Raw genomic sequence first — 23,532 nt, forward strand, 5'->3', positions numbered from 1 at the left:
GCCTCTGTCTTTTTTTTTTTTTTTCACATTAAATTCAATGACATAATTAGCATTTCTATAACACATAGGCCTGAAAGGTACCAAGATGTTCTGTATTTCTGTTTTGTTTCACCTTTAGGAAAACTTGGTCAGCAGTGACACTCACAGTTGATGTGAACCTTGGGCACTGTCTGTGCACTTCCCTCATAATGTTTCTTCAAGAGGCTCCAATCAACTGAGCAGCTTCAAGTGCACAGGGTGGTTTTGGCACTGTGTCAATTTTAACTGGAAATACAGTTTAATCATATCAATGTTTGGTTATCCTTCACTGTGAGAATGGAAGAGCTTTGCTAGCATCTTGTTAAATATGATTCTGGCAACTACAGGAGGAGTGAAGAGTCCAGATTGTTCCCAGAACTAGGATAGAGGATTTCTTGGCCCAGTCCTGCTGCTGCCTGCCTTCAATGGAGCACATTTCTAATTTCCCCTCTGCTAGTTTATATGAGTGGTAATTGGGCTCCAGTCTAAAAGGAGGATCAGGCTCATTATAGTTTTCAATAGCTTAAAAAGAGTTACTGAATCATCTTACGCCTCCAAGCCTTCCTTACTTCCTCTTTCATGAACAACAAAATGGCCTTGCATTTTGCACAGACCCTTGATGTTCTGGGCATCATCTTAGATTCACACCTTGGTTTAGGTCTTTCCCCCTAAGCTTGGAGCAAGATTTCATGATGGGTCTGTAACACTGCTTTTCCTAGGTGTTCACACCAATAAAGCTCCTCTCTATGGATATGATCTGTAGCATGCCAGGTGAGCATGAGGGGCTGATGCTCTCTGTATCAGATCAGGAAATAAAGGTAAATCATTAGCAACGTTTTAATTAAAAATTATCAGAAGTGGGGAAGGCAGGAATCGTTCCTCTGGGTACATGCAGCATGGCTGTCTAAACTGGTGACCCAACACAATGCTCAGTATTTTGGTTATGGACAGATGGATTCAGCAACTTGTCCAAACTCCTAAAAAAGCTTCTTGGTATAATTTTCTTGGCAGTGACAGAAGAAGTGCATCTTTCTAAAACAGTGATGTGACAAAGATGTCTTCTGATCTTTGCAAGCTGGGAGATGATTTCCTCTTCTTGTGTCTCTATATGGGATGGTACATACCCAGGCAGAGAGGTGAGGCTTCGGATTTCTTCCTCATCTAGTGTTTTGGAAATAAGCACTTGCTTGAAAATTGTTCAGTTGTTATATACTGGGACCCTGTGGTCTAAAGCCTCACTACAAGGGAGGAGTTTGGTAGAAAACTTTTGTAAGGCCACACAAAAAGTGGCTGAGGAAACGAAAAGTTTGTGCCTACGCTTTACAACAGCTTGAATAAGGGAAATCGTGAGAAAAGCAGATCCGATGGCAATTTTTTAGGAGCCTGCATATCAAGAAGATTGAAAGACACTTTACTAATATTACAAACCTCTGCATTGTGGTAGTATTTGAAATTCTGCTAATAGTCATCTTTTTTTAGCCATACAGTAATTGCACCTCTCAATGGGAACACTACTCAGGAATAATGATCCTATCAAGACAAGGGAATATAGATTGTAGTAAAGGTTATGATGGTTTCTGTGAGAGGCTTAACATTGATCCTTTTAGCTATCTGATTTTCCAAGAGGAAAAAAAAACCCCAACAAATAAACAACTTTGAGTTAAGCAGGCGATTCAGTGTGAAAATTCTTGTGGTTAGTTGTAGAAGATGGAACTTGAAGTGAATTTGCTAAACTGTTTTCTTTCTCTCTCTCTCTCTTTTTTGATGAATGCTTTTAAAAAGAAATGGATTTTTCTTTCCCACACATTTTAAATGCTCTTCTCAGTTCTTTTATTTTTTTTTTTCCTAATGCAAGTCAAAATTGTTAGAGAATTCAAAAGTAAAAATCCATTATGTTGAAAAGGCCATGTTGTGAAATATATCATAAACACCCTGTTAGAGCAGTGCCTGCTAATTAAGGGAGAGAGCTCCTGGGAAACAGCAAACCTATAACAGAGCCCAGCCCCCTTTGATCCTCTGTTGAGTTTGTAAAAACGTTGCCCGCCTAAACTTGTCTGCAGCTTGTTACACATTTTATCCATCTGCTGCAAGACCAAAAATAAGCAATTTATCATTTAGTTGAACTCCAGTTGTTTGGCATATGTGGAGACTGTGGAGTCTTCACTAAGAGGATAAGAGGAAAAGCCAAGTAAAGGCTAAACAGCCAAGCACCCTGGAAATTGCATTGCTTTTGCCTGTAGGGGTTATGTAGGTGCTGGACTGCAAGTTTCTCAGGTGTGTTGCAAGTGTTACTGCAAAGTGGTTCAGATTTTTTGGGTGAAATATACTTCAGTGTTTATCCATTGTCTGTAAGGTGAAATCAAACCATTTGTTGGGGTTCTCTGGCTTTAATTCAGACAAATTTCCAGGTCTTGGGTAGAATTGTGGATGTATATATACATGTGTGTATGTGTCATGTTTCCCCCCCAGCCTACTTATAGCAATATGATCAGGGCAACTCCTTTGTATGTGAAAGATGCACTTTCAAGTCTTATCTGCCTCTTCAGATGCCTTCATGACTGCATTCCAAGCCCTGCAGGTGATTGTAGATCACTACTTTAATTCTGTGACTAAAGAAAAATCTCACCTTGAAAAGCTCCCTCTGTCTTTATGGTTGTGATACCAACCTCCTTAAGGAAGAGTCTCTTGTTCAGGACCGCGATGTTTGCCTGAGCCATGGTGCAGTGAGCTACAGCATCCGGGAGAGGTGGGATGTCTCTGTTGGACCAACTGCGTGTTAGCTCTGAAATCTAGTAACAAGAGGAGCTAATTATTCCCTGTGCAAATATCACAAGTCTGTGTTCTGTTGATTTTCGGAACAGATCAGCACTTCATTTTAGCACCCATGTGTTTTATCTGCATTGGTTAGCTGTCACTCCTGGATGACTGCATCCCTCCAAGGGCTACTGCTGTCATGTATCCTGCAGCTGAGATGGAGGCAGAGCATGATAAAGTTCTCCTTTTATCAGAAATCAGAGATTCATTTGCTGAATTGTCTGTAAATAAATGACAGGTTAAAAATATATCCAGTGTTTATCCACCCAGATTTATCTTCTTTCATGCCTGGGAGAATGTTGCTGTTGCAAGTGCCATCTCCTCCCAGTGACTTCACTGGTGCTGTGACATACTAGTGGCAAATCTGCATTATGCTGAAAATGTGTTGTTTGGAGTGTCTAATCACTTTAGGTCTATGAGAAAATAAGTTGCACAAAGTTGAGAGGTTTTGCCAAGGACAAGGTCGGAGAGAGGAGAGTCAATGAAGGGAATGGTTTACCTGGGAGGTTATGCCATGACATCATCTGTTCTTTACCAAAGATTTAATGCATGGCAAAGGGTGTTACCTGGGTCCCAGCGCCTGAGCCAGAGGCCAGCCATTGACAGCTGGATACTGGAACAATGTATGCCCTGAGCCCAGAGAGTTTGTAACAACCATCAGCTTTTAAAACGGCTTTAGTAACCTACATACATTTACTGCCCTTGTTAGGACTGTAATTCTTAACACATACTGAAGCTGATAATAAACTTGTTGGAGGTGTCTGCTGTGTAAGTCAACATCACTGAACAAAATCATTTGGCACAGGTGTTTCAAAAGGTAGAGAGACCTCTTAAGCCACTGATCTCATCTGTTAAAAAGCTGCTCACCGAGCAAGGTGGGATCTTTAGTTTATGTTCCATTTAAAAATCCAATTTCCACTGGGATTCCCTCTACATTTCTCTGGAGACCATTTCACAAGTTAGTACGCTCAGGTAATACACTGCTGAGCTTATTATTTTTTTGCTGCTTATACTGTATTTACCCGTTTATAGTTTGATTTCTCCTAGACCTCAGAATTCAGCAAGACACTGGTACAAATTTTTGAAGCTTCTTTTTGCTTCTTTCTAGTTGTCTTATAGCCTAAAATCTGCAGCTATTTAGTTCTTTCTTTGTAAACCCATCATCCTATTTGTAGGTTTCTCCTTCTCAGAGTTCCTAAAAGAATATCTGTCTTGTGATAATGTGGGAAGATGTATACTGGGCAAAAAGGCACCTTCACATTCTGCAAGTTACGTTTTTATTTAGCGTTTGGATGAGTTTTGAGAAAACACATCATACTGACATGATACCAATGCTTTTGTTAACTTGCTTCTGTTCCCAGTAATTTCATACCTATAATATTCCACCTCCTGTGTTGGTTTTCTTAATTTCTATGAAGGACAAAAAAACTGTGAGTTGTGTCACACTGTGGGCAGAGAGGACTTCTTCGGAGTCCTTCTGGAGCAAAGCATTTGAGATAATTGTCTGCCATGGGCTGGCTCTTCAGGCTTTAGGCCTGTCACTTTAATCAATCAAAACACAATTCTCCCCCGATTCCCCACCCTTCAATTTTCCCATCTGGACATGCTAATGCTAAGGATGTGGTGGAAGTCAGGGCCAGGAGATTATTTGAGATTTTTGACTACAGGTTGTTTTGTACTCTTTTTACCAGGTCTGTTGAGAGCTGTAACCAGAATGTGTGCGCTTCAGAAAAGGTACTTCTGTTCTGATGTTCTGTGTTTTTATTTTTATATAAGGTTTAGCAGTTGAATGAAGTCTTTCCAGATGTCTGTGGGAATATGTGTAATTTGTCCATCATTTCTGGATTTCTAGTGGTATTCTTAATCCTCTCAGTTCTAAACATCTTACATAGATAGTGTGTCGACAGGTGTTGATGGACAAGCAATTTACAGTAATCTCTTATGGTGCTTATTCTGTAGCTCCCTGAATTATAATGACATGCTGGCAAACCTGAACAACTGATCACCAGATACTGGCATAGTGTTAAACATGGCTTCTGAGGCTGCTCAGAATTTCCTTCAGCCACTGTCTTCTTGGATGTCTCAAATATATGAAGCTATCCAACAAGCAGGAGACTCTATATCTGCTTCACTGCTGAATTTGAGTGGAGTGGGTCGTAAGTCAGAAGAAGAGAGGAACCAGGACTTGGAGAATAATGGAGGAGTTTATGAGGATTATTCTGAGGAATCAGATGATGAACAACACCTGGACCTCTGGGATGAGGAATATTTATATCCTATCGAAGATGGTCACATTGAGGGTCCTGATCTTGCTTCACAAGACCTCCCTCATGGTTCTGACATGAGTCTGCACAGGCAAAAACGGTTTAAAAATACCAGCAGTTTACCAGACCAGTGTGTTGAAAGCACCAGGTCTTTGATGGCCAATGGATCCTACTGGATGAATGAAGATCTCCAGCCGCTTGATCGGCTTCCTCCCATCGCTGAGGAAGAAGGTGAGCCCTCTGTGAGGATGGGAGGTCATAAGCACAACCTCAGCTTGGGTGACTCCTTAAAAAGTAATAATGGCAAGGCAAGTTTTGCAGGTAAGCTGCTAGCACGCACCCTGACAGTATTATCCAAACTTGTCTTTCCTGGTATTGATTTGATTTAGTTGCTAATCTGCTCGTTATGTTCTGTGTCGTCTTTGTTTCCGACAGCTGAAATAAAACTCCCCAAATCCCAAAGAAAAATCTAACCTTTCCTCTTCTGTTTCCAATTCTTCTCTCGTTTGTGAGACTAATCTCATTGAAATAAGTGCAAATCTCCAGGGTGAAATGCTGTGTATTAGAAGGCAGTCTGGCCCTGTTGCTGTAGCAAGGAGTATTTTTCTCCCCCATGTTTTGTTTCTGGTAGCAGGACCCTTCCAAGGGAGTGTTTAGCCTTAAGCCTTTGCTTTGAGAACCATCTGCCTTTGCGTCATTGCTATTAAAGATATATATAATCTCAAACCTTGTTTCTTTGTGCCAGGAATCTCAAGATGTTACTGTGCCATGTGCTGTGAAATGCTATACTAAAAAGCCAGCCATATCTCATGATTTTATGGATGAAAGGCTCCCAAATCGCTTTCCTCCCCTCCCACCACCCCCACAGGCTTTTCAAATAAGACTGAAGAGGACAGCAGGCAGGAGATTATGGGAAGGAGAACTGAATTTGATATTTTCAGTTTTAAATAGGCCTAACTATGATTTCTGATCATTAAGTGACATGAACATCTTTTCAGGTGATTGTGTTCAGGACTGAATTTCAGCCATGTGACTTGTACTCACTAAATACTGCCATAAATATGACTGGAAGTTACCTGGGTCATAGAGGACTGATGAAGACGTATGTCCCAACCACAAGCAGGAAAACTGCAGTCCTGCTGACACCATCCTTGGGTCTTGCTGGGTTAAAGCTGCTCTTTATGAACATCTCAGGAAGGGGGATAGGGAAGGAAAGGGGAGGGGAGAGTAGTTCTACAGTGCAGAGCTGATGAAGAACTTGAGACTCACTGAATGGTCCTCAGAATTTGGCTTCAGATATCTAAATTAATTTTTTTGTAGGAGGCAGTAGATCCTCTTGAAAATGTTTATTTTGTAATGTCCAAGAGCTTTTCATCACTCTTGGCTTCTAGGGAAGTCTTACATATTTAGCCTTTTCTGTGCAGACTGCGGAAGATCAGCCTGTTTGTTTTTGTATTTAATAGGAATATCAGACTGAGAGGGTATAAACCTTGACAGTGTTCTTTAATGAATGTTAAAATTAGCTCTTTTCTTTATTACTATTCCTCACACTGTTATGGCCAGGGAATAAATAATTAAAAAGAGCTTTTCGTCTAGCTGTTTTGTCTCCCAAACTGGGACTGCTTGTTTCATATTCCAAATGAATGATTGCCAGTTCTCAGGTTAAGCACCCCAGAGCTGTATCTCTTGGATACAAGTGCTATCCAGGCTGCAACCTTGTCTCCTCTACCTCCAAGAGGGGCTGTTGGTGTGATTCATGGCAAATCCTGAGGAGGCTGGGAAGCAGCCATGTGCTGAATGCGTTATTCTGATGGTGGCCTCCAGATCTTTGTCCTGTCTCTGGACTACACCCTTGCTGACAGTGGATGGGAGAAAAGGTGGTGAGGTCTCCAGGAAATGGGGGCCAGGAATGGGCTGCTGGCACTGTCAGAGCAGTTTCTCACTTGCAGTCTTCTCTGCAGGGACATCTGAGAAAGAGGGTCCTTAGGAGTGTGTGATGGACCAGATCAATCTTCCTGGTGAGAGACACATAGAGTGACAGTCAGAAGCCAGAGTAACCCATCTCTGCCGCTAGAGGAGAGGGTGACTCTGAACCTCTCTCCCAGCTGAGAGCAGATACTGATCAAGTTTCTGTTGGACTCTTTCTTAATATTTATTGTCTTTCCTTCTCAGTGAGTTTTCTGGAGCCGTGACAAACTGGAAGTTTGGCCTTACATAGCTCCCCAGCACCTACACTGCCACTGTCTAGAGCTTTCTACTTCCACATGAAGCACTTTAGAGGACATTGCATAGCTTTTTACACCAGAGGGAATGTCACTCCAAATGCTCTCAAATAGTCTTTTAACTTTTTGTCTCTGCAATGCACTGCACAAAGGGCCATCCAATGGCCTCAAGACTTTATAGTCATGAATTTGGCTGTTTGAGAGTTGGAGGGCTGGGAGCTGATGCCTTTTTTTCTCAGAACTAGGTTGTGTAATAGGAGAGAAAGTGTTGAACTGTGATTTGAAAACGTCTTCCACAAGATCTTTGATGTGGAACAACTCATTTTGCTCTTCTAAGTGACCTTTCACTTCCAAAACACACACATGCTCTTTGTATTTCATTTTTCAACTCTTTATTTCCTCTTTTTCCTTTAGATTTGTTCTCTAACATCAAGAGTATGAACTCTTCTGATGATAACCTAGACATGCAGAGAGTCTGTAATACCCTGGCAACTTAAAATTTCAGTCATGGATTAAAATGATAAAGATAAGATGTTTGAGATATCTTTATTTCTGTTAGCTTTGTTACCTAACCCTAAGTGACAGTGTAAGCGAGCATATGGACTTGCTGACATTCAGCAAAAGCATTCAGTAGCATCAATATTAGCTTTGAACATTTTTCCTTCCATTTGACATTTTTTCCCCCCATTTCTGCAAAATACACGTTTCCTGTTTATCCTTATATTCTTTTCAGAACAGTGCATCTTGACTTTATTTCACTTAATGTACCATATTTCTCTCCACAATAGAATATTTTAAAGCTAAATTGGCACAAAACAGTAGCAATGCTCAATGCTTTTTGTTGCCATGGAAATATTTCTGGGCACTTACTGAAGACCTGGTTGCCAATAGTAATGTAACAGAGAAAATAGATATGCTTCATTTAACAGCCACTGGTGATTAAAGAGCCACAGAAACCCATTACAAGGTCATTCCAATATATAGTTTATTGGGTTTAGGGGGAAAAAAACCCCACCAACCCTAGATGAGAATCATCTTGTTTTCAAAAAGATACAAAAGAAAATCCAATAGTTGTTCCTCTCTCAAAGTTAGAGCATGCTTCTGAGATGAAATAAAATAAAATTGCAGTTAAAAGCTATCATTACCCCTTCTCCTTTTTATCAAATATGTTTTTGACCACATTTTTGCCTCCTAGGAAGTGTTTCTTAGCTCCCAGAGTAGCTTTTCTGAGGCCCCAGAGCAGCGCACACATTATTCAAAACCATTTTTAGGCTTAGGGATCTAATAAAGTGTTTGAGCAATGAAATTCTTGGGTTCTAAGTCAAACGTCTGTTAGATACTATGAGGCATGCTAATCGGCAGGGTGCAGGTTTGGCTGCTGCTGAGTCCTGGTCTGTACTTAAATGATGCTAGGAATGTTGTGCCAAGGTTTCAAACAAATACGGGGAAAAGTTTTTCACTTTGGATGCATCTGATCCACAGTTCAGAAATGGGGAGGTAGTTCAGCAGGAAATACTGCAGCACCAGGTGTTGGTTTAAGAGCTGAATGGTGGGCAAGCAGAGACCCTTCCATGCATGCAGATCCCTGCCTCCATCTGCACATCACGTAATTGTAAATTTTTCAAATACAGATGAACTTTCTCTTGAAGCTGCCTTAAGACCCTCCTTCGTTGTCTAACCTCAGTGTTTCTGATAGAGAAACTGTCTCCCATCGCAGAACGGGGAGGGAGCAGCCTTTGCATCCCCCTGCGGCTAAGATACTGCTGCTCAGCTGACTGGGGGTGGCTGTCAAGAGTGTGGCTGCCAAATCCATCCTTGCACATTTGGCTTAAGAATTGAAAAAAAACAGTGGAGCAATAAGCCACTTCTAAAAGTAGTGCACTGCAAGCGGAGGGGTGGAGCTGGCCAGTCCATCTGTTTCCCAGTCTGAATCTATAGAGAAAAAAAAGTGATAATGAAAAAGGTGAAGAGCAGCAATAATTGTGCTATGAATGCAATGGCTTTAGCCCAGTTCTTCCTCGGGGGCCATGTCTTCTGCAAACAGAAAGTCAAAGTGACCATAAAGTTAGCAGTTTCAGCAGACACTGCTCTGAAAAGGCATGGGGACAGAAGCACCAGCAGAGCTGAGTCTTCTGAATCAGAGCTGAACTATTTTTGCACAGCGAGTTCTGTGATTGAAGAGTCTCCCGAGCTGTCTGACACTGTGTTCATAACACTAGTGTAATATATAGGTGAGCACTACACTTAAACTGCAGGAAGTCCTTTGAGATTTTTTTCCCATCAATTAGACATTCTTGGTGCTAGCTAAAGATTGTGTTTCAGTTCCACTCAAATAAATTTTTTGACCTTGGAATGCTAGGAAGTTTTGATGTCCTAATATGAGTCTTGTCTAGATGGCTAGATAGTTATCCTCAATACATGTGTTAGGGGAAGCACACCTCTGAGGCTCTGGGAGTTTTTAAAACTAGAAAGCAGTATTGCATTTACTTACCTTGGCCTCCAGCTTAACAGGGGTCATTGATTTTTGCCAGTAATTGCTGTAGTAGAGGAAATTATTCTTTCTGCTGTATATGAGCATTCTTGACCTCAGTAAATGACCCTTCATATGGCCAGGAATTCCTAGGCAAGATGTGAGTTTTCATTAGGTTCTATAAACCCATACAGCAACATATTCCTGTAACAAAAAGATGCTGCTTGTGTGATAAATAAAACTTCTGCTTGAACCTGAGACTATAACAGATAGATAGCCAGTTTCCATGTAAAGATACAAAGTGATCTTTATGAATTTTATCACCTGTCTGGCTGCGGAGCCAGCCAGTGCTCTAGCCAGAATGTAGCCCTATAAAAATCAGTGCCAGTACTCATAGCAAGACACTTAAAGAGGCCACACTGAATCAATAGCACCACTAGGACTGAGTGAAGGAAAGCAAAGACAGTGGATAAAAGCACTTCACAGAAAACACTCCTGACTGCTCGAGTGGGAGAAAGCACTAATGTATCTGGGGATATGCATCTGGTCTCTGAAGAATGTGGTACAAGTCTGCAGCTTTCTGAAATGAAGTGCAGATGTGAGTTTGCATTGAATGCCTTCTCTCTGGAAAATTCAGAACCTCTCAGAAAGCATTTGTGTACAGACTTTTGTCCTTGTGAAGGTGGTACCGTGTTCTTTTTTATATTTAAAGTACTCCTTTGCAGTTCTGTCTTTTCAAAGTTTCAAATTATAAGGGATCTTCATCCATGATGCTGAAAGTGAGTGGTGATGAGAGTATGCCATAGCCCTGGAAGGAGGGTGGATTTTGGTATGTCAGCTTTACAGCTGGGGAAATGAAGCCAGGGAGTGGTTCAAAACACAGATTTTCGAAGGTGCTACCATTGCGGGCTCTGGCTTAGGCCTGCCAATATTGCTGTTCATCCTCATTTGGTGATTCTATACACAGTACCTTTGCAAGCCTGCAGTGGATCAGTGGTTTGGGTTTCCACTAAGTTTCTTGTCTGGTCGGCAGAGCTTCCTTTTTTCTAGCTCCCTAGGGGGCATGAGGAAGGATGCTCTATTCAGGAGTACTTGTCATCTGCTCTTGCCATCTAGAAGGTTGCATAAGCTGTATGGAGAAGGTTGTATTTGAGAGGAAGAAATGGATTTTGCCATTCAGTGCAGTTACAGAACAAATTGTGTGAGTGTGTGTGTTTGTGCATGTATTTTCTGATCCACTTTTGCTAAGTGGCATCCTCTTCCCACTCCCCATATGGCAGTTGCGACTCTGTCTTCCTCTGGGAAGGTTGTTTAGGACTCAAGAGGCTTCATTTACCAATAAACAGCATCTTGGCAGCATCTGGGAAGTGCTGCCTCTCTCCTAGAAACCCTGCCTCCTCACCTTCCATCTCCTACTACAGGCGAGGCAGGTGTGAATGATCTCATTGCGTTGTGGTGGAGGTTACGTGCAGTCATACTAGCAGCACTCTGTGCAGAGCTGGAACATAGTATTTCTTGTGCTGATACAAACACTACTACTTTTTGTCTTTTTGTTTGTTTTTTTCTTTCAGTTGCAGTTGTTGCTAGCTTGGCCTGTTTTGTAGAAAGCTACCTATGCAGACCCATGATGCCAGGCAAATACTTGCAGAAGTCAATGACCATTAGCACTTTTGGAAGCATGGGATAATCCATCTCATTTTCTTCTAGTGTCTTTGCATTGCTTCACAGCACAAAACCCACTCATGTAAGCTTATATGAGATGGGATCACTCTGCCAGAAGGTGAGCTGGTGTTGGTCCTCACTTCTTGCCAAACAGGGGTGTGGATATGACTTCTTTGTGCTCAGTTCATTTTTGGCTGTTGTAATGACCTGTAGGTAGCAGCCATCATTTTGAGTGATCTCAGTTTTAGTAATCAAGGGGAAAGACTTCAGTGAAAGAAAAGAGGGAGAATACAGTCATGGAGGAAAAAAATGTGCAGTTTTTATAGACAGTGAATGGCATTGTTGGGCTCTGTGGGTCTTCCAGGTAATGATGAAGGTGTGGTTGGGCTGTACCTCTGCAGATACTGTTTGCATGATTCTCATGCAGTTTCCTCAGATTGAGTTAGGGAAGCTTCATTAGTATGTGTTTGTAGACAAACATGAATGTCTTAGGTTGAGTCTTAAACCAGTTCATAGCAAAATCTGTAGAAAATCCCTTCTAATGACCATGAAAAAAGCTGATGCTCTCATGGCTCCATCACCCTACCTATCAGTAGGTTCATCAGTTTGCTGATGTTCAGGCGGATGCTCCCCTGTCTCGAGAGCTCAGTATCCATGTGAGATGAAGCATCCCTGGAGGGACTCATTGCACTGGGCGTGAGTGCTTGCCCACACAAGCTGGGTGCTTGGAGGCATTTCTCTCCTCAGGCTGAGAGAGATTCAAGACCATACGGTCTATATGTAGCAGCATAATCTGTGTGGGAGTATTTTCCAGCAAATAGTATGAGAGTGGTGGTGCTGGAGAGAAAGCCCTGAATTTGGATTAATGAGAGCACTGAGGTTTGCTGAAGCTCTGTGTCACAGGGTCAATTTTGAGGTCTAGACTTATTGCCATAAATAATGTAGCTATAAAACTCTTGGGCCTGAGGGTGCAGTTTTGCAGTTGTCAGTAGCTGATTTAAAACTGCAGCCGAGGTATGTTGTCCTTCCCCGATCACACAGTTGTGCTACTTTCCATGTCTGGCCTCATGAGCATGCCACTGTGTGGTGAACTGGACCAGCTCATTGCTTGTCTATCCCCTTCCCTGTTACTTTTGAATCAGGGGGGTTGCCCACACGATTGCTAAAACTGAAACAATGGGAAGAGGGGAAGGGAAGTAGGACAGGATTGCCCCTTTTGGGTGACAGCTTTGGTCCTGAATGCATGCGAGTCTTGTTGCACCACATCTCACCCACTGCTGCTGCTGGTCTGTGATTTTCCCAGGAGTGCCATGGAAACTGTGGTGTTACAGCAGTGGTGAAGGGGGGCTGTGGTGAATCAACCCTTTGGTAGCAAACAGAAAGTTTCAATTAGAAAGATCAGTGGGAAAATAAATATCCGCCTTGTTGCGATGCAGTTGTTATCCGTAGCAACCCCAAACAAATATCTTTGCGAGGGAGTTGATTTTCACCCTGTTAATTATCTAACAAAGACTTGTGGGTGTGAAGCTAATGGTTACAATGTTGGGTGCTATGAATGGTATGTAATTGGCATGCGTACGCTGGATCTCACAGGTTGTGAGTATGGCATAGTGAAACCACATTAAAGAGGAGCAAGAGTCAGTGTCCTGGGTCTCCTGGGCATTTCCTTGGCCAGTTTGATTTCTGCTGGGTAGAAGGCCATTTTCTGGAAGAAGCTAGTGCCAAGTCAGAGAAACTTCCTTAAATGTAGGGGAGAGAGCTTATGAAGTGACTGCCTTGCATTAGAAGAAGTGTGTATCCAAGCCAAGCAGACAAGTAGAAGAGATGATTGATGGGTAACCTGAAGGAATTCAACCCACTGTGGTATGAAAGCTACCAGGAAGACTGTCATAAAAATAATGCTTATAAAGTGAAAGGTATTTTTTGTTGGAAGGAAAGGATAGTGTTTTCTAACTCATCAGCCATTGGGATCTAGCAGTTTGTTTAGTTTCCGAGTCCGTGAGCATTTACAGCCCCACACCCCAGAGTGTACACAGCTACACCTGTGCCCTGCAGTGTCCCCAGCGTACACACAGCATCTGTGACAGAAAGTACTTTTCTGCCTCTGCAGCTGCATGTTTTCTTCAAGCAACCTAACCTGTGCAGGCAAAGGGGTGTAAGCTGACTCATGGATGTAACTACATCCACACCAGGGGTTTTCCTGGCTTTGCAGTGTCTCCTGCAGTGTGTAATCTCTTTTTTCTTCCACTTCGCTACAAATCCTGGGCCTGCGCTAATAAAACCCAGTAGCATAAATGAAACCTGACTCATGCTTATTCCACATGTAAAATGTAAAGTAGGTGATTGGGAAAATCAGGGATGATTGTGCTTCTGCCATTTCCTTTAGCTGTGGTAGAACCTTAGGCAGCAAAGTGAGAGTCAGTTTGAAGCTAAATCCCATGTTCCTATTCTTAAAATCCAAATCTGAGAGTAGGAAAAAAGCAACAGGAAAATATCTTGATTTTCATGCTGTTTTCTGTGGGCAGTTCTCTATTTCTTTGCACAGCAGTGTGCAGAATTGGAGTTTATTGCTCTGACTGCTGTATTGTTCAGCTATAGAGGTACTTGATGGTCAGAGTCAAATAATGTCTTGTTTCTCATTACTCTCTGATTTTTTTAGTTTGCTTTTTTTTTTTTTTCTTTTTGTTGGAAATGTCCCCTGGTATGAAAGCTGCCAAATTGTGATTCTCTCTGCCTGCATTGCACGCAAACACCCTAATGTGTTCATCTCAGAGAGCTTCCCAGTTGGTTTGATCATGGGGTAAGGACAGATGAAGAGGTAGAGATTGATGCGTTGCAAAAGCAGGACACTGTCGCTTGACACTCAGCAAAGAGGGGTGGACATTACCTTTAACACTGGGCACCAAATACTTCCCTGGTTGGTATACCTACCAGAAAGGGACAAAAACACATAGGTCTGGGTGCAAGGAGAAAGTCCGGCTGACTTCTGTTTGTTGATGAACTATCAGTTGGTGTTAGTCAGTGGTTCACAGTCACTGTGCACAATCTCTTTATCCACAGCGTCATGTGTAGAAGCATGGGTTTACTGCAGCACAGCATATTCTCCATAATTTTTAAATACATTTGAAGCCTAGGTGGATGTTTAGGATTTTGTTTCAGTTTTATAAAAAGAAGGCTTTTTGGGATCAGATTGTATCCAAATCAGATTGTATCAGATTATCTGCAAATAGTTTTGAGCATAAATGAAGCTACGGGGTGCTCTCCTCCTTAGTCAAGCCCATATATCAGGCAGTTGCGTTACTTTGTACTTCTGTTTGAACTCCCAGTTCAAATGGTTGACAGCAAGAGTGAGAAGACTCCAGACTGAAGACAGTGCAAATCAGAGCTGTAGTTGTATAGGAATCAGTAGTAGCAGCTCCACGCGTTTTGCTGCACATTCCCTTTACAAAATGCTCATCCTTTTTGTTTGAGAACCTTTAACAAATCCCTTGTTTGCAGCAGATTGTTCCAGTTTTCCGAAAGAAAAGACCTTTCCTTTCTGTGTGCATTTCTGGGTTTTGCTGAGTTGGGAGCTGTTGCAGATCACTGTTTCTCTGTCATCCTGATCATGAAAATTTTAAGGCCAGGCCTATGTGACTGCTTCTATAATAGCAAAAAACATGGCACAGAGTGCTCCTGGGATCCTCCAAGTATATGCATTATGCATAGATGTACTGATATTGTCTTTGGTTATATGATCAAATACTTTTTTTTTTGTATAGTACTTCTGCTTCCTTCAGGGCTCGGTGATGCTCCCATTGAAACTCTCATTGACTTCTGTAAAGCACAGCCAAAATCTTTAAGAAGAAAGTGGACACACAAGGGCAGCATTAAATATATAGGAAGCAGAAATTTGGCATTTGCAAACTTTTCATTGTTTAGCCAAAATGACTGTTTGTTGTTGTTTTTTTTTCACATGCAGGCAGGCAAGATACATGGAGTACATCTGTATTTTACACCTACTGTATGTATTTTATTCAGTAGGGTTTTTTTCCTGGATAAGCTTTGAGCAAAGAATGGCTTATTCTTTATACTTGGTAACACTGCAGAGAATTCTTGAATTATTTATTTCATGCATTTTAGCTTAGTGTATTTGGATGCCTGTAAGCTAACTTTGTAACTGATTGGGTTTTTGAAATTTCTAAATAAATAGTGGTAGTTTGAAATACCTTGCCAGAAAAAGAGGTCACCCTCCTTCCTCCTCCGCTGTCTCCTCTGGGAAAAAAAATATAAATCCCACATGCCTCCTTATGAGTGGTGGGAAGTTGATTTGTAAAACAGATGCTGCATAGAAGTAATTGAGTTGAAGTTGCTAGAAATATGTATGTGCTGCACAACATCTGCAGATCTCAAGATGTATTCATTATCTTTCCAGAATTTAGATTGTAATTATGGGTCCTTTATTTAAGTTGCCATGGTGATATAGAAAATGTTTCCCCCTTGTCCTTTCCTAATCAGGACTCTTGTATATTTGAATGGTGAACGTTTTTCCCTCCCCTGGGTAAAGTTAGTTTTATTAATACAGAGATATTAAGTTGACACAGAGCTGTCTGTTGCTCAGGCAGAGATTCAGCAGCAGACATATCAAGCATTTGCTACAGATTCCCCAGTGCCACCATTTAATTAGCCTATATGCTTCCAAATGCTAGGGAGAAATAGCATCCCGTGTCATAATGAGTGACGCAGTCACGCTTTGGTGATTGGTAAAATTGAAGTCAAAGTCAAGTGGCCAATAATATGTCAGTGAGCCAAACTCCTCCCCTCCATCCCTTCACCCTTCCCCTTCTGCTTAGAAAAAGGGCTCTGTTCTGTTCTGCAGGGAGTTGCATGCAGGTCACCCAGGGAGTGCCCTTACAGGAGCAGCCCGGGAGTGCTGCACCCACGTGGCCTTTGAGAAATTTCTTGTAATAACCAGGATTGTACACTACATTAATGCACATTTATTGAGGTATACAGCCTCACACCCATGGACCCAGGACTTTAATGTTACAGTTGTTTTAGAAAATGGTGAAAGATGTGGCTTAATTACTAAAGATTTTATTTTACTCAGGATTTCTGGCAAGCTGTTTGAGTGAAAAGCGGACTTTTGTTTAAACTGGAATAATCTTTATATTTTGTCTTAAATACCCAAAAGATATACACATATAAATAGATCTTAACAGCATTTGCCAAGCATTTAAATTAATTTTGAGGAGGTGGCATGAGCTGCAGGTAGTGAATTGACAGCACAGTTAGCTGAAAAGGAATGTTTAGTTTTATGTGCTTTGATTATTTGAATAGACCGTATCACATTTAGGCCATAGGGTTGTTACAGCTTGAAATAATTTCTATTTAAAAAAATTCAGAGAAGCTTATTTTTAACTTCTTACATAAAAATTTTATGATAGCTGGTCACTGACCATTTACAAACTAATGCCTAAAACTTGTTTCATTCTTATCAGAATAGGAACACTTAGCTTTTTCCTCCAATTGAGAGCAATCTTCTAGAAGGAACAGCAGGCTTATTGTCAAGCTGTGGCAAATCAGACCAGAGGGTCAAATCTACCAGTGTGGTGGCATGGAAGAAACTAGTTTCTGCTGGGCTGATGGTGGGAGCAGTTTGCTCTGGTACTGACAGCTTCCTTGCTCTGTCCTCTCTGCCCGAAGAGTTGAGTGCTGTCTTCTGTGCAGCAGCAGGTAAAATTTAGGGAGCAGTGACAGCAGTTGTCATTAAGTTTATACTGCAGATTTTTAATAGACCTAACACAGTGTGTAAAAGAAGGATCTGGTTTCTCTACCTGTAGCTGTGTGATTGATGTGGAATTTGAGGTGGAAAAAGGTGCTTTCCTTCCAAACCAGGCAGTGTCACTGAGAAAGCTATACCCTCCACGCATTTGTCTGCAATGCCCATTTGTTCAGCTGCTCGGGTTTGCCATGGCGATTATCAAAGCAGGTCTTGGCAACCATATCATATACTTTGTGCTCAAGAACGAGCAGCAGGCCGACCACACTTGACAGCTGCCTTGTTCACACATGTGTACACAAACATGCCCGTCGTCCCCACCACTCCTTCTCTGTGCACGTCTGTGGGTCAAAACATCTTGCTGTTGTGCTTCCAGGGAGATCAGCAAAATGCTCCCGTGTTTTCATCCTGACAAAGCAAGGCTGAGTATATATAGTATGTATTGAACCCTCCTTCCCCCATCTGGCAGATATTCACACACTAATGAGGGTGCAGTCATCTCATATTCAAAGCACATGTTGGTAGCAGGAGGGGAAGGGTACTCACAGGGACATGCTCAAATGTGTATCTTCACTTTTAAAGGTTACAATTTACATTGGTCTCCCGAGTTCCTCTGCTGCTGGCAGATGGAATCGGCAGTGCCTGTTAGCCATGTGCCTATTTATGTGTTCACGGTATTATCCAGAGCAGGTTACCTCCGAGTTGCTTTTTCTGCCCAAAACAAGTTCCCTCTCCACCTTTATCAGAAGCTGGAGGGGAATGGAAGCATGAAAAAGTTTTCAAGTCCTTTGCTCTACTACTTTGTGTTTTTACGTGCTAATGATTTTACAAGTGGTTCTCTATGTGTGTTGTGACTTACTTTGTGTTCTGCTCTGTTAAATATCTTCATTTTTAAAAAAACCCACAGAGCAATGTGCAGTTGGGAAAGGTCTTATAATATGTAGATGTCGCTGATAGAATATGACATTCACAGGCTTTCCAGAGGTTTGAAGAAGCATGTGATTCTCAAGTTCATTCCCTAGTCCTCCCTAAACCCTTGGCCCCTTCTCTCCCCAGAAGGTCCATCACAGAGCTAGAAGTGTGCTGTGTCATCTGGCTTCTTGGCCAATGGCAGCAGACTGTCTAAAGACTGGGTTGTGTTTTTCTCCCAGTAAACAGTTACAGGGAGGATGAAGAACAGACAGCATCTTCAGGCTGCGATGATGAGGTGATTAAGCAGTCTGAGATCTCTGTGTCATGCTCACAGAGTTTTCGATCAGAAGTTTCTGAAAAAGCAACAGCAGCAGGCGTGGAGCATAGACCCAAATTCAGCCGTTTGCTCTCCAGCCATGAGGAGTACAGGACAGAGGTATCTGAATGCAAAGGTACTGTTTGCATGAAATGAGATGAAAGCAGTTGGAGTGTAAGATCTGTAGCCTCAATATGGAGAGGTTCTTTTGTTGTGGAGAACAAGTCCTGAATCTTGCTTTCTTATTAAACTTGGTTGTCTTATTAATTACCTGCAGTTCATAAGACTCTGGATCCAAGCCCTGCTGAAGTTCATGAAGATCTTTCCATTAACTGTATATGGCTTTTGACTACTGGCCTCTAGTACATAGGGATTTTCATGGATTTTATTGCCAGTTTTGCCAGAGTAAAGACTGCAGGACTTGGTTCTAATTACTTTTGATCTATGTCACTTAAGTCATTTCTTTAGCAAGCCTTTGAGCAGAAGTTGAATGTCTCCTTTTGTAACAGCTTTGCAAACACAAGGTGAACAGTGAATGAATTATGCTGTATCATTTGCCAGCGCATATGCCAAATGTCAGGCAATGACGGAAACTAAAAATTTATGGCACAGAAGGGAAGAATTTTATGATCTTCTATGGACTAATGTAATGACTCTTTTATACAAACAGAGATGAAATGCATTTAAAAACGTAGCTACTTAGAAAATTGGCCTGAACACATTCTAAAATCTGGAGAAGTTCATTAGAGGGAAGAGCCGTGAAAGTGCCCTTTGTTTTTAGTTCCATAGAATGTTTTAATTTTGAAATACAATTGCTTGATTTTAATGCAACCTCTGATTAGAATGATCGTTTCAAGGTATGACTCTCCATTGAACTCTTCTTCTGGTACAACATGTTGCAGAGTTGCTCCTACTTTTCTTTTCAGAGGTAATATTAATATTGTTTAAATAAATGTTCAGAAACTAGATGAAAACAGATGTTGAAACCTGCTAAAACATTCGGTTCCCTGCCCCATTCCTCACTGAACTCAAGTTTAGACTCTTTGTTACTAAGAAACACCTACAAACTAATCCTTGGGTATGTTAGGTCTCCTTCAAACCCAGAGACACTTCTGAGGCATGTAGAGCTACTGTTACTGGGTGTACAGAGGTAGTTGCAGACACCCACAGCTCCTGATGTGAAATGATTTTTGGGATAAAAGCTGAGTGGTTGTGGTAAATCCTGGATAACCCCACACCCTGATACCCTCCAGTTGCTAGTTCAAGAACTCCGTGTGTGTGAGAGTCCATTTTGGCCCCAGCTGGTGCTGTGATCCACAAAACACAGAAAGGTTTGTGGGTGTAAAGCCATCATTGTGCCCCAACGGTGTATCAAACACTGTTTCAGCTGAGCAGATCCTCTGGACCTTTCTGGGTGGAAGGGATGAAGGATCTTTTGAAGGTGTTGAGTCCAGATTAGGATTATGGTACTTTCAGAATTTTTTTAGATTCTGCCTGAGAATTTTCTTCTCCTTGTGTTCTCTTAACAGACCTTTTACTCATATAGCTGGTAGTTTTCTTAAAGAATCAGAAATCTGTAACAAACTCAGGCATATAGTGAAGTTGAGCATCTCAGAGAGCACTGAACAGCTTCTCTCCCACTCAGCCTTGACATATGGCAGTCTTCTCACATCATATTCTTACATGAGATCTTCCTTGACCCTCTGTTTCTGTTATCAGTGTCATGACGGTCTGCACTTTGGACTCATTTAGCTTTAACTTTTCACCTGTTAAAAATCTTTGTAGTAACCTGAATAGAGCTTGGAAAGAGGAGTGCACACTACAGGAAGGAAGTGTTTGAAGGATGCTCTGGGGAGCTGAACGGCTTGAATGCCAGCTCTGCCCACAGCCTCTCTGCAAATCACCCTGTTAATAAAGAGCCCATTTTAGTTCTGGAAACATGGAGTCTTCTCAGGCTATTACCCAGCATGTGGTAAATTAAACAATCTTGGCCTGATTGCATAATGTCACTTGAAATTTAAGATCCTTTTTCTCTTTAACCCCTAAAATTTACAAGCCATTTTTGTTTAGATTTATAGTAATTAGATAATGATTCTGCTCCTTTGAGGCTCTTCTAGGAAGTTTTTTAGCACTTTTTGATGGCTAATCTCAAAATAACCAGGGGCAGGAGCACTGCTTAGTCTCTCTGCATCTGGTTTGGTTCAGTGTGAGGGAGCATGTGGTGCTGGGGTACTGCCGAGGGATTTGGACCTGGGTCTGTAGCAAGAGCCAGGCAAGGGGATTACTGCTGTAGGAGGACAAATATGCCTCAGTCCCACTAACTAATATCTCTGCTGCTGTTACTGCCTTTCAGGAAGGGGGGTTTGAAAATCACCTCTGGTACCTAGGAGGATTTCAAGTCCAGAAGTATCTAGATCCATACTGAAATCTTTTCCTCCTCTGGACCTTATTTAAACAGGTTCTTAACTTTCAGCATGTATTTATATACAGTCTAGAAGAAGGGATCAAATGTCTTTAATTTTCAAAAATTACAAAGAAAAGACATGCTTTTTCTTGTAAAAGCACAGTGATTCACTGCAGTCCACAGAGCAAACATCACCTCAGTCTCAGCACAGGTAATAGGCACACATTAATACTCTTCATCTTGTTTTTTCTTGCTGGTCAATGAACTATGTGCTGTTAATGTAGCAAGATCTACTAGGCTTCATCTTTTAACTCTGGCAGTGTGTTTTAGGAAGTGATGAGGCCTCTCAGGACGTTTCTTTGGCACATTGTAATGCTTCATAGAACTGAGAGATCGTGTATCATTAAAAAAGAAGAAAGATACTGTAGGTTAACCAGGCCATTTACCTGTCAGTGTGAGGGGAGACTTCACAAATTTTCCAACTTGGTTTTCAGGGTTTGATGTGCTGAGCTTTCCCTGTATCTTTGGAGAGATGCTTCAATATCCCAGGACCCATTAGAGTTCTGTTTGGAGGTGATGCTCATCTTTTCATCTGATAAATGTCATGTTTTCTTCGTAGCCAATTCTCCAACCTTGAATACAGACTTTCCTGATTTATTGGTGATTTCTGTTCCCCAGTCCCCTTGCCTCCTTCCTGGCTTATTGGACACATGTGACACAACACGGAAAGGTTGGGGGAGCAGGACTGGAAAAAAAAAAAAAATCACACTGTTTTAGTGTACAGTACTATCTGCCCTTAATTTTAGAATTGGCTGCTATTGCTCTGTGGGGACTCTTGGCTAATTAAAGTTCAGATAGTTAGATGATGCTGTCTCAACGTATATCCCTGAGGCTGTGCTGTTTATTCATGTCAGGTATTCATAAGACAGTTGACATTTTCTTCCTTAAAGATCTCTCAGGTAAATTACAGGCATTTTAGTGCTCTGACCTTTTCCTTTACATGAAGAACTTCTGTTTTTTTTGTGAATATAATGTTAGAATGGATGTAATTGGAGAGGTGTAGTTGTTCTAGTCTGTAGAGTTGGGCTATTACCTGTAATGATTCTCTAATACTGGTATTTATAAGTGATTATCTCTTACCAAACTACTTTAAATGTAAAGAATAAGCTAGACTGTTTCACTGAATGGTTTTGGTGAATCACCTTTTCCTTTCCGTGAATACTATATTTGCTTTCCTAACACATCCATTATGTGCCTGAGTTTTAGGGAGATGGCTTGTTCTATTAATATATTTCTGGAGTTCTCCTGTTATGAATAGCCTTTTATGGCTTTAATGTAGTTTTTGAAAATTCCTCTATTATTGATCTAGATATTATCCCAGCAGGAGTCAAAACCACAAGACAATTGTGTGAGGATAATTTCTTACTACAGTAGCATTTTATTTTGAAAGCCTGCTGTGTGGTGTGTGCTTTGATGGATGACCCACTGTTTAAAATGTGTATTAGACACTGGCTTGCTAATTAAATGCCTTAAGGAGTGCCGTTCCCATTCAGTCTCAGTAAATTTGTGGAATTTCTGTTATTTTATTTCTTGCTTACGTTCTTATGTTTACTTCTTTCTGTTTTCTGACTTTGTAGAGAAGAATGAGAGTGATGGCAGAAAATCAAATTACTTTCTATCCTCACTCAAGAGTTTCAGCTCAGGGCAGAGGCAAGACAATGAGGGCTCTCGGTTTCAGGACTAGGTCTACCAGATGGGAGGATGAGAAGAGGTGGGTTTTGCCTTTCAGAAGGGAGTGCGAAGAGCATTCACCTGAAATTTGAGAGATTTGAATTTGGATCCTTCTTTTCTCCTGAAGGACCAAATCCTATGTCTCAGGAGAAGACCATAATGACAAACCTGTGAGGTGCTCTCAGACTTCTCTGTTGAAGTGCCTGTGCTTGAAGCATTTTACTGGGAGGGAGAATGTGAGACCATTCATAGTTGAAGAAATGGGATAAAGTTATTCTCTTATAATCTCCATTCCCCTTATTGGATTTTATTTTTTTTTTAATTTTTTGAGCAAGTATGAATCAGAAACTTCATATTTGCTGCTGAGACCAAACACAGAATTTCTTCTACTCAGAAAGATTTGGGCTTTTTGTTCTAGACAGAGGGATGTGTAGAGAATCATAGAATGGCTTGAGCTGAAATGACCTTTAAAGTCCAAGCCCCCTGCCATGATCAGGTTGCTCAAAGCCTCATCCAACCTGAGTTTGAATACTTCCAATGATAGGGCATCCACAACTTCTATGGCAATCTGTTCCAGTGTCTCACCACCTCATAGTAAAGAATTTCTTCCTTATATCCAATCTAAATCTACCTTCTTCCAGTTTAAAACCATTAGCCCTTGTCCTATCACTACAGGCCCTAGTAAAAATTCTCTCTCCATCTTTCTTTTACGCCCCCTTTAAGTATTGAAAAGCAGCAATAAGGTCTTCCTGACACGGTCTCTTCTCCAGGCTGAACAACACCAACTCTCTCAGCCTTTCTTTGTAGAAAAGCCCTCTGTCCATTTTCATGGCCCTCCTTTGGACCTGCTCTAACAGATTCATGTCTTTCTTGTGCTGGGGACCCCAGAGCTGGATGCAGTACTCCAGGTGAGGTCTCATGGGAGTGGAGTAGAGGAGGAGAATCACCTCCCTTGATC

The 23,532-nt window shown here is 41.5% G+C and overlaps 1 protein-coding gene across 6 annotated transcripts in view; it reads left to right on the forward strand.

The window, feature by feature from the left end:
* SYT16 (synaptotagmin 16) overlaps positions 1 to 23,532 on the forward strand; it is a 79,446-nt gene that overhangs the window by 32,302 nt on the left and 23,612 nt on the right. For 3 of the 6 annotated variants that reach the window (XM_074908831.1, XM_074908835.1, XM_074908833.1), the window contains 2 exons: positions 4,524 to 4,566; positions 4,792 to 5,417. The exons of 1 other annotated variant lie outside the window; for it this stretch is intronic. In XM_074908831.1, the coding sequence (XP_074764932.1) occupies positions 4,862 to 5,417 (556 nt within the window). In that variant the 5' untranslated portion in view covers positions 4,524 to 4,566; positions 4,792 to 4,861. Of the gene's footprint in view, positions 1 to 1,098; positions 1,155 to 4,523; positions 4,567 to 4,791; positions 5,418 to 23,532 lie in introns of those variants that run through there. 2 more of the 6 variants (XM_074908832.1, XM_074908836.1) reach the window with 2 other exon arrangements.

This window comes from Athene noctua, chromosome 6 (genome assembly GCF_965140245.1).
Source record: "Athene noctua chromosome 6, bAthNoc1.hap1.1, whole genome shotgun sequence".
Classification (NCBI taxonomy): Eukaryota; Metazoa; Chordata; class Aves; order Strigiformes; family Strigidae; genus Athene; species Athene noctua.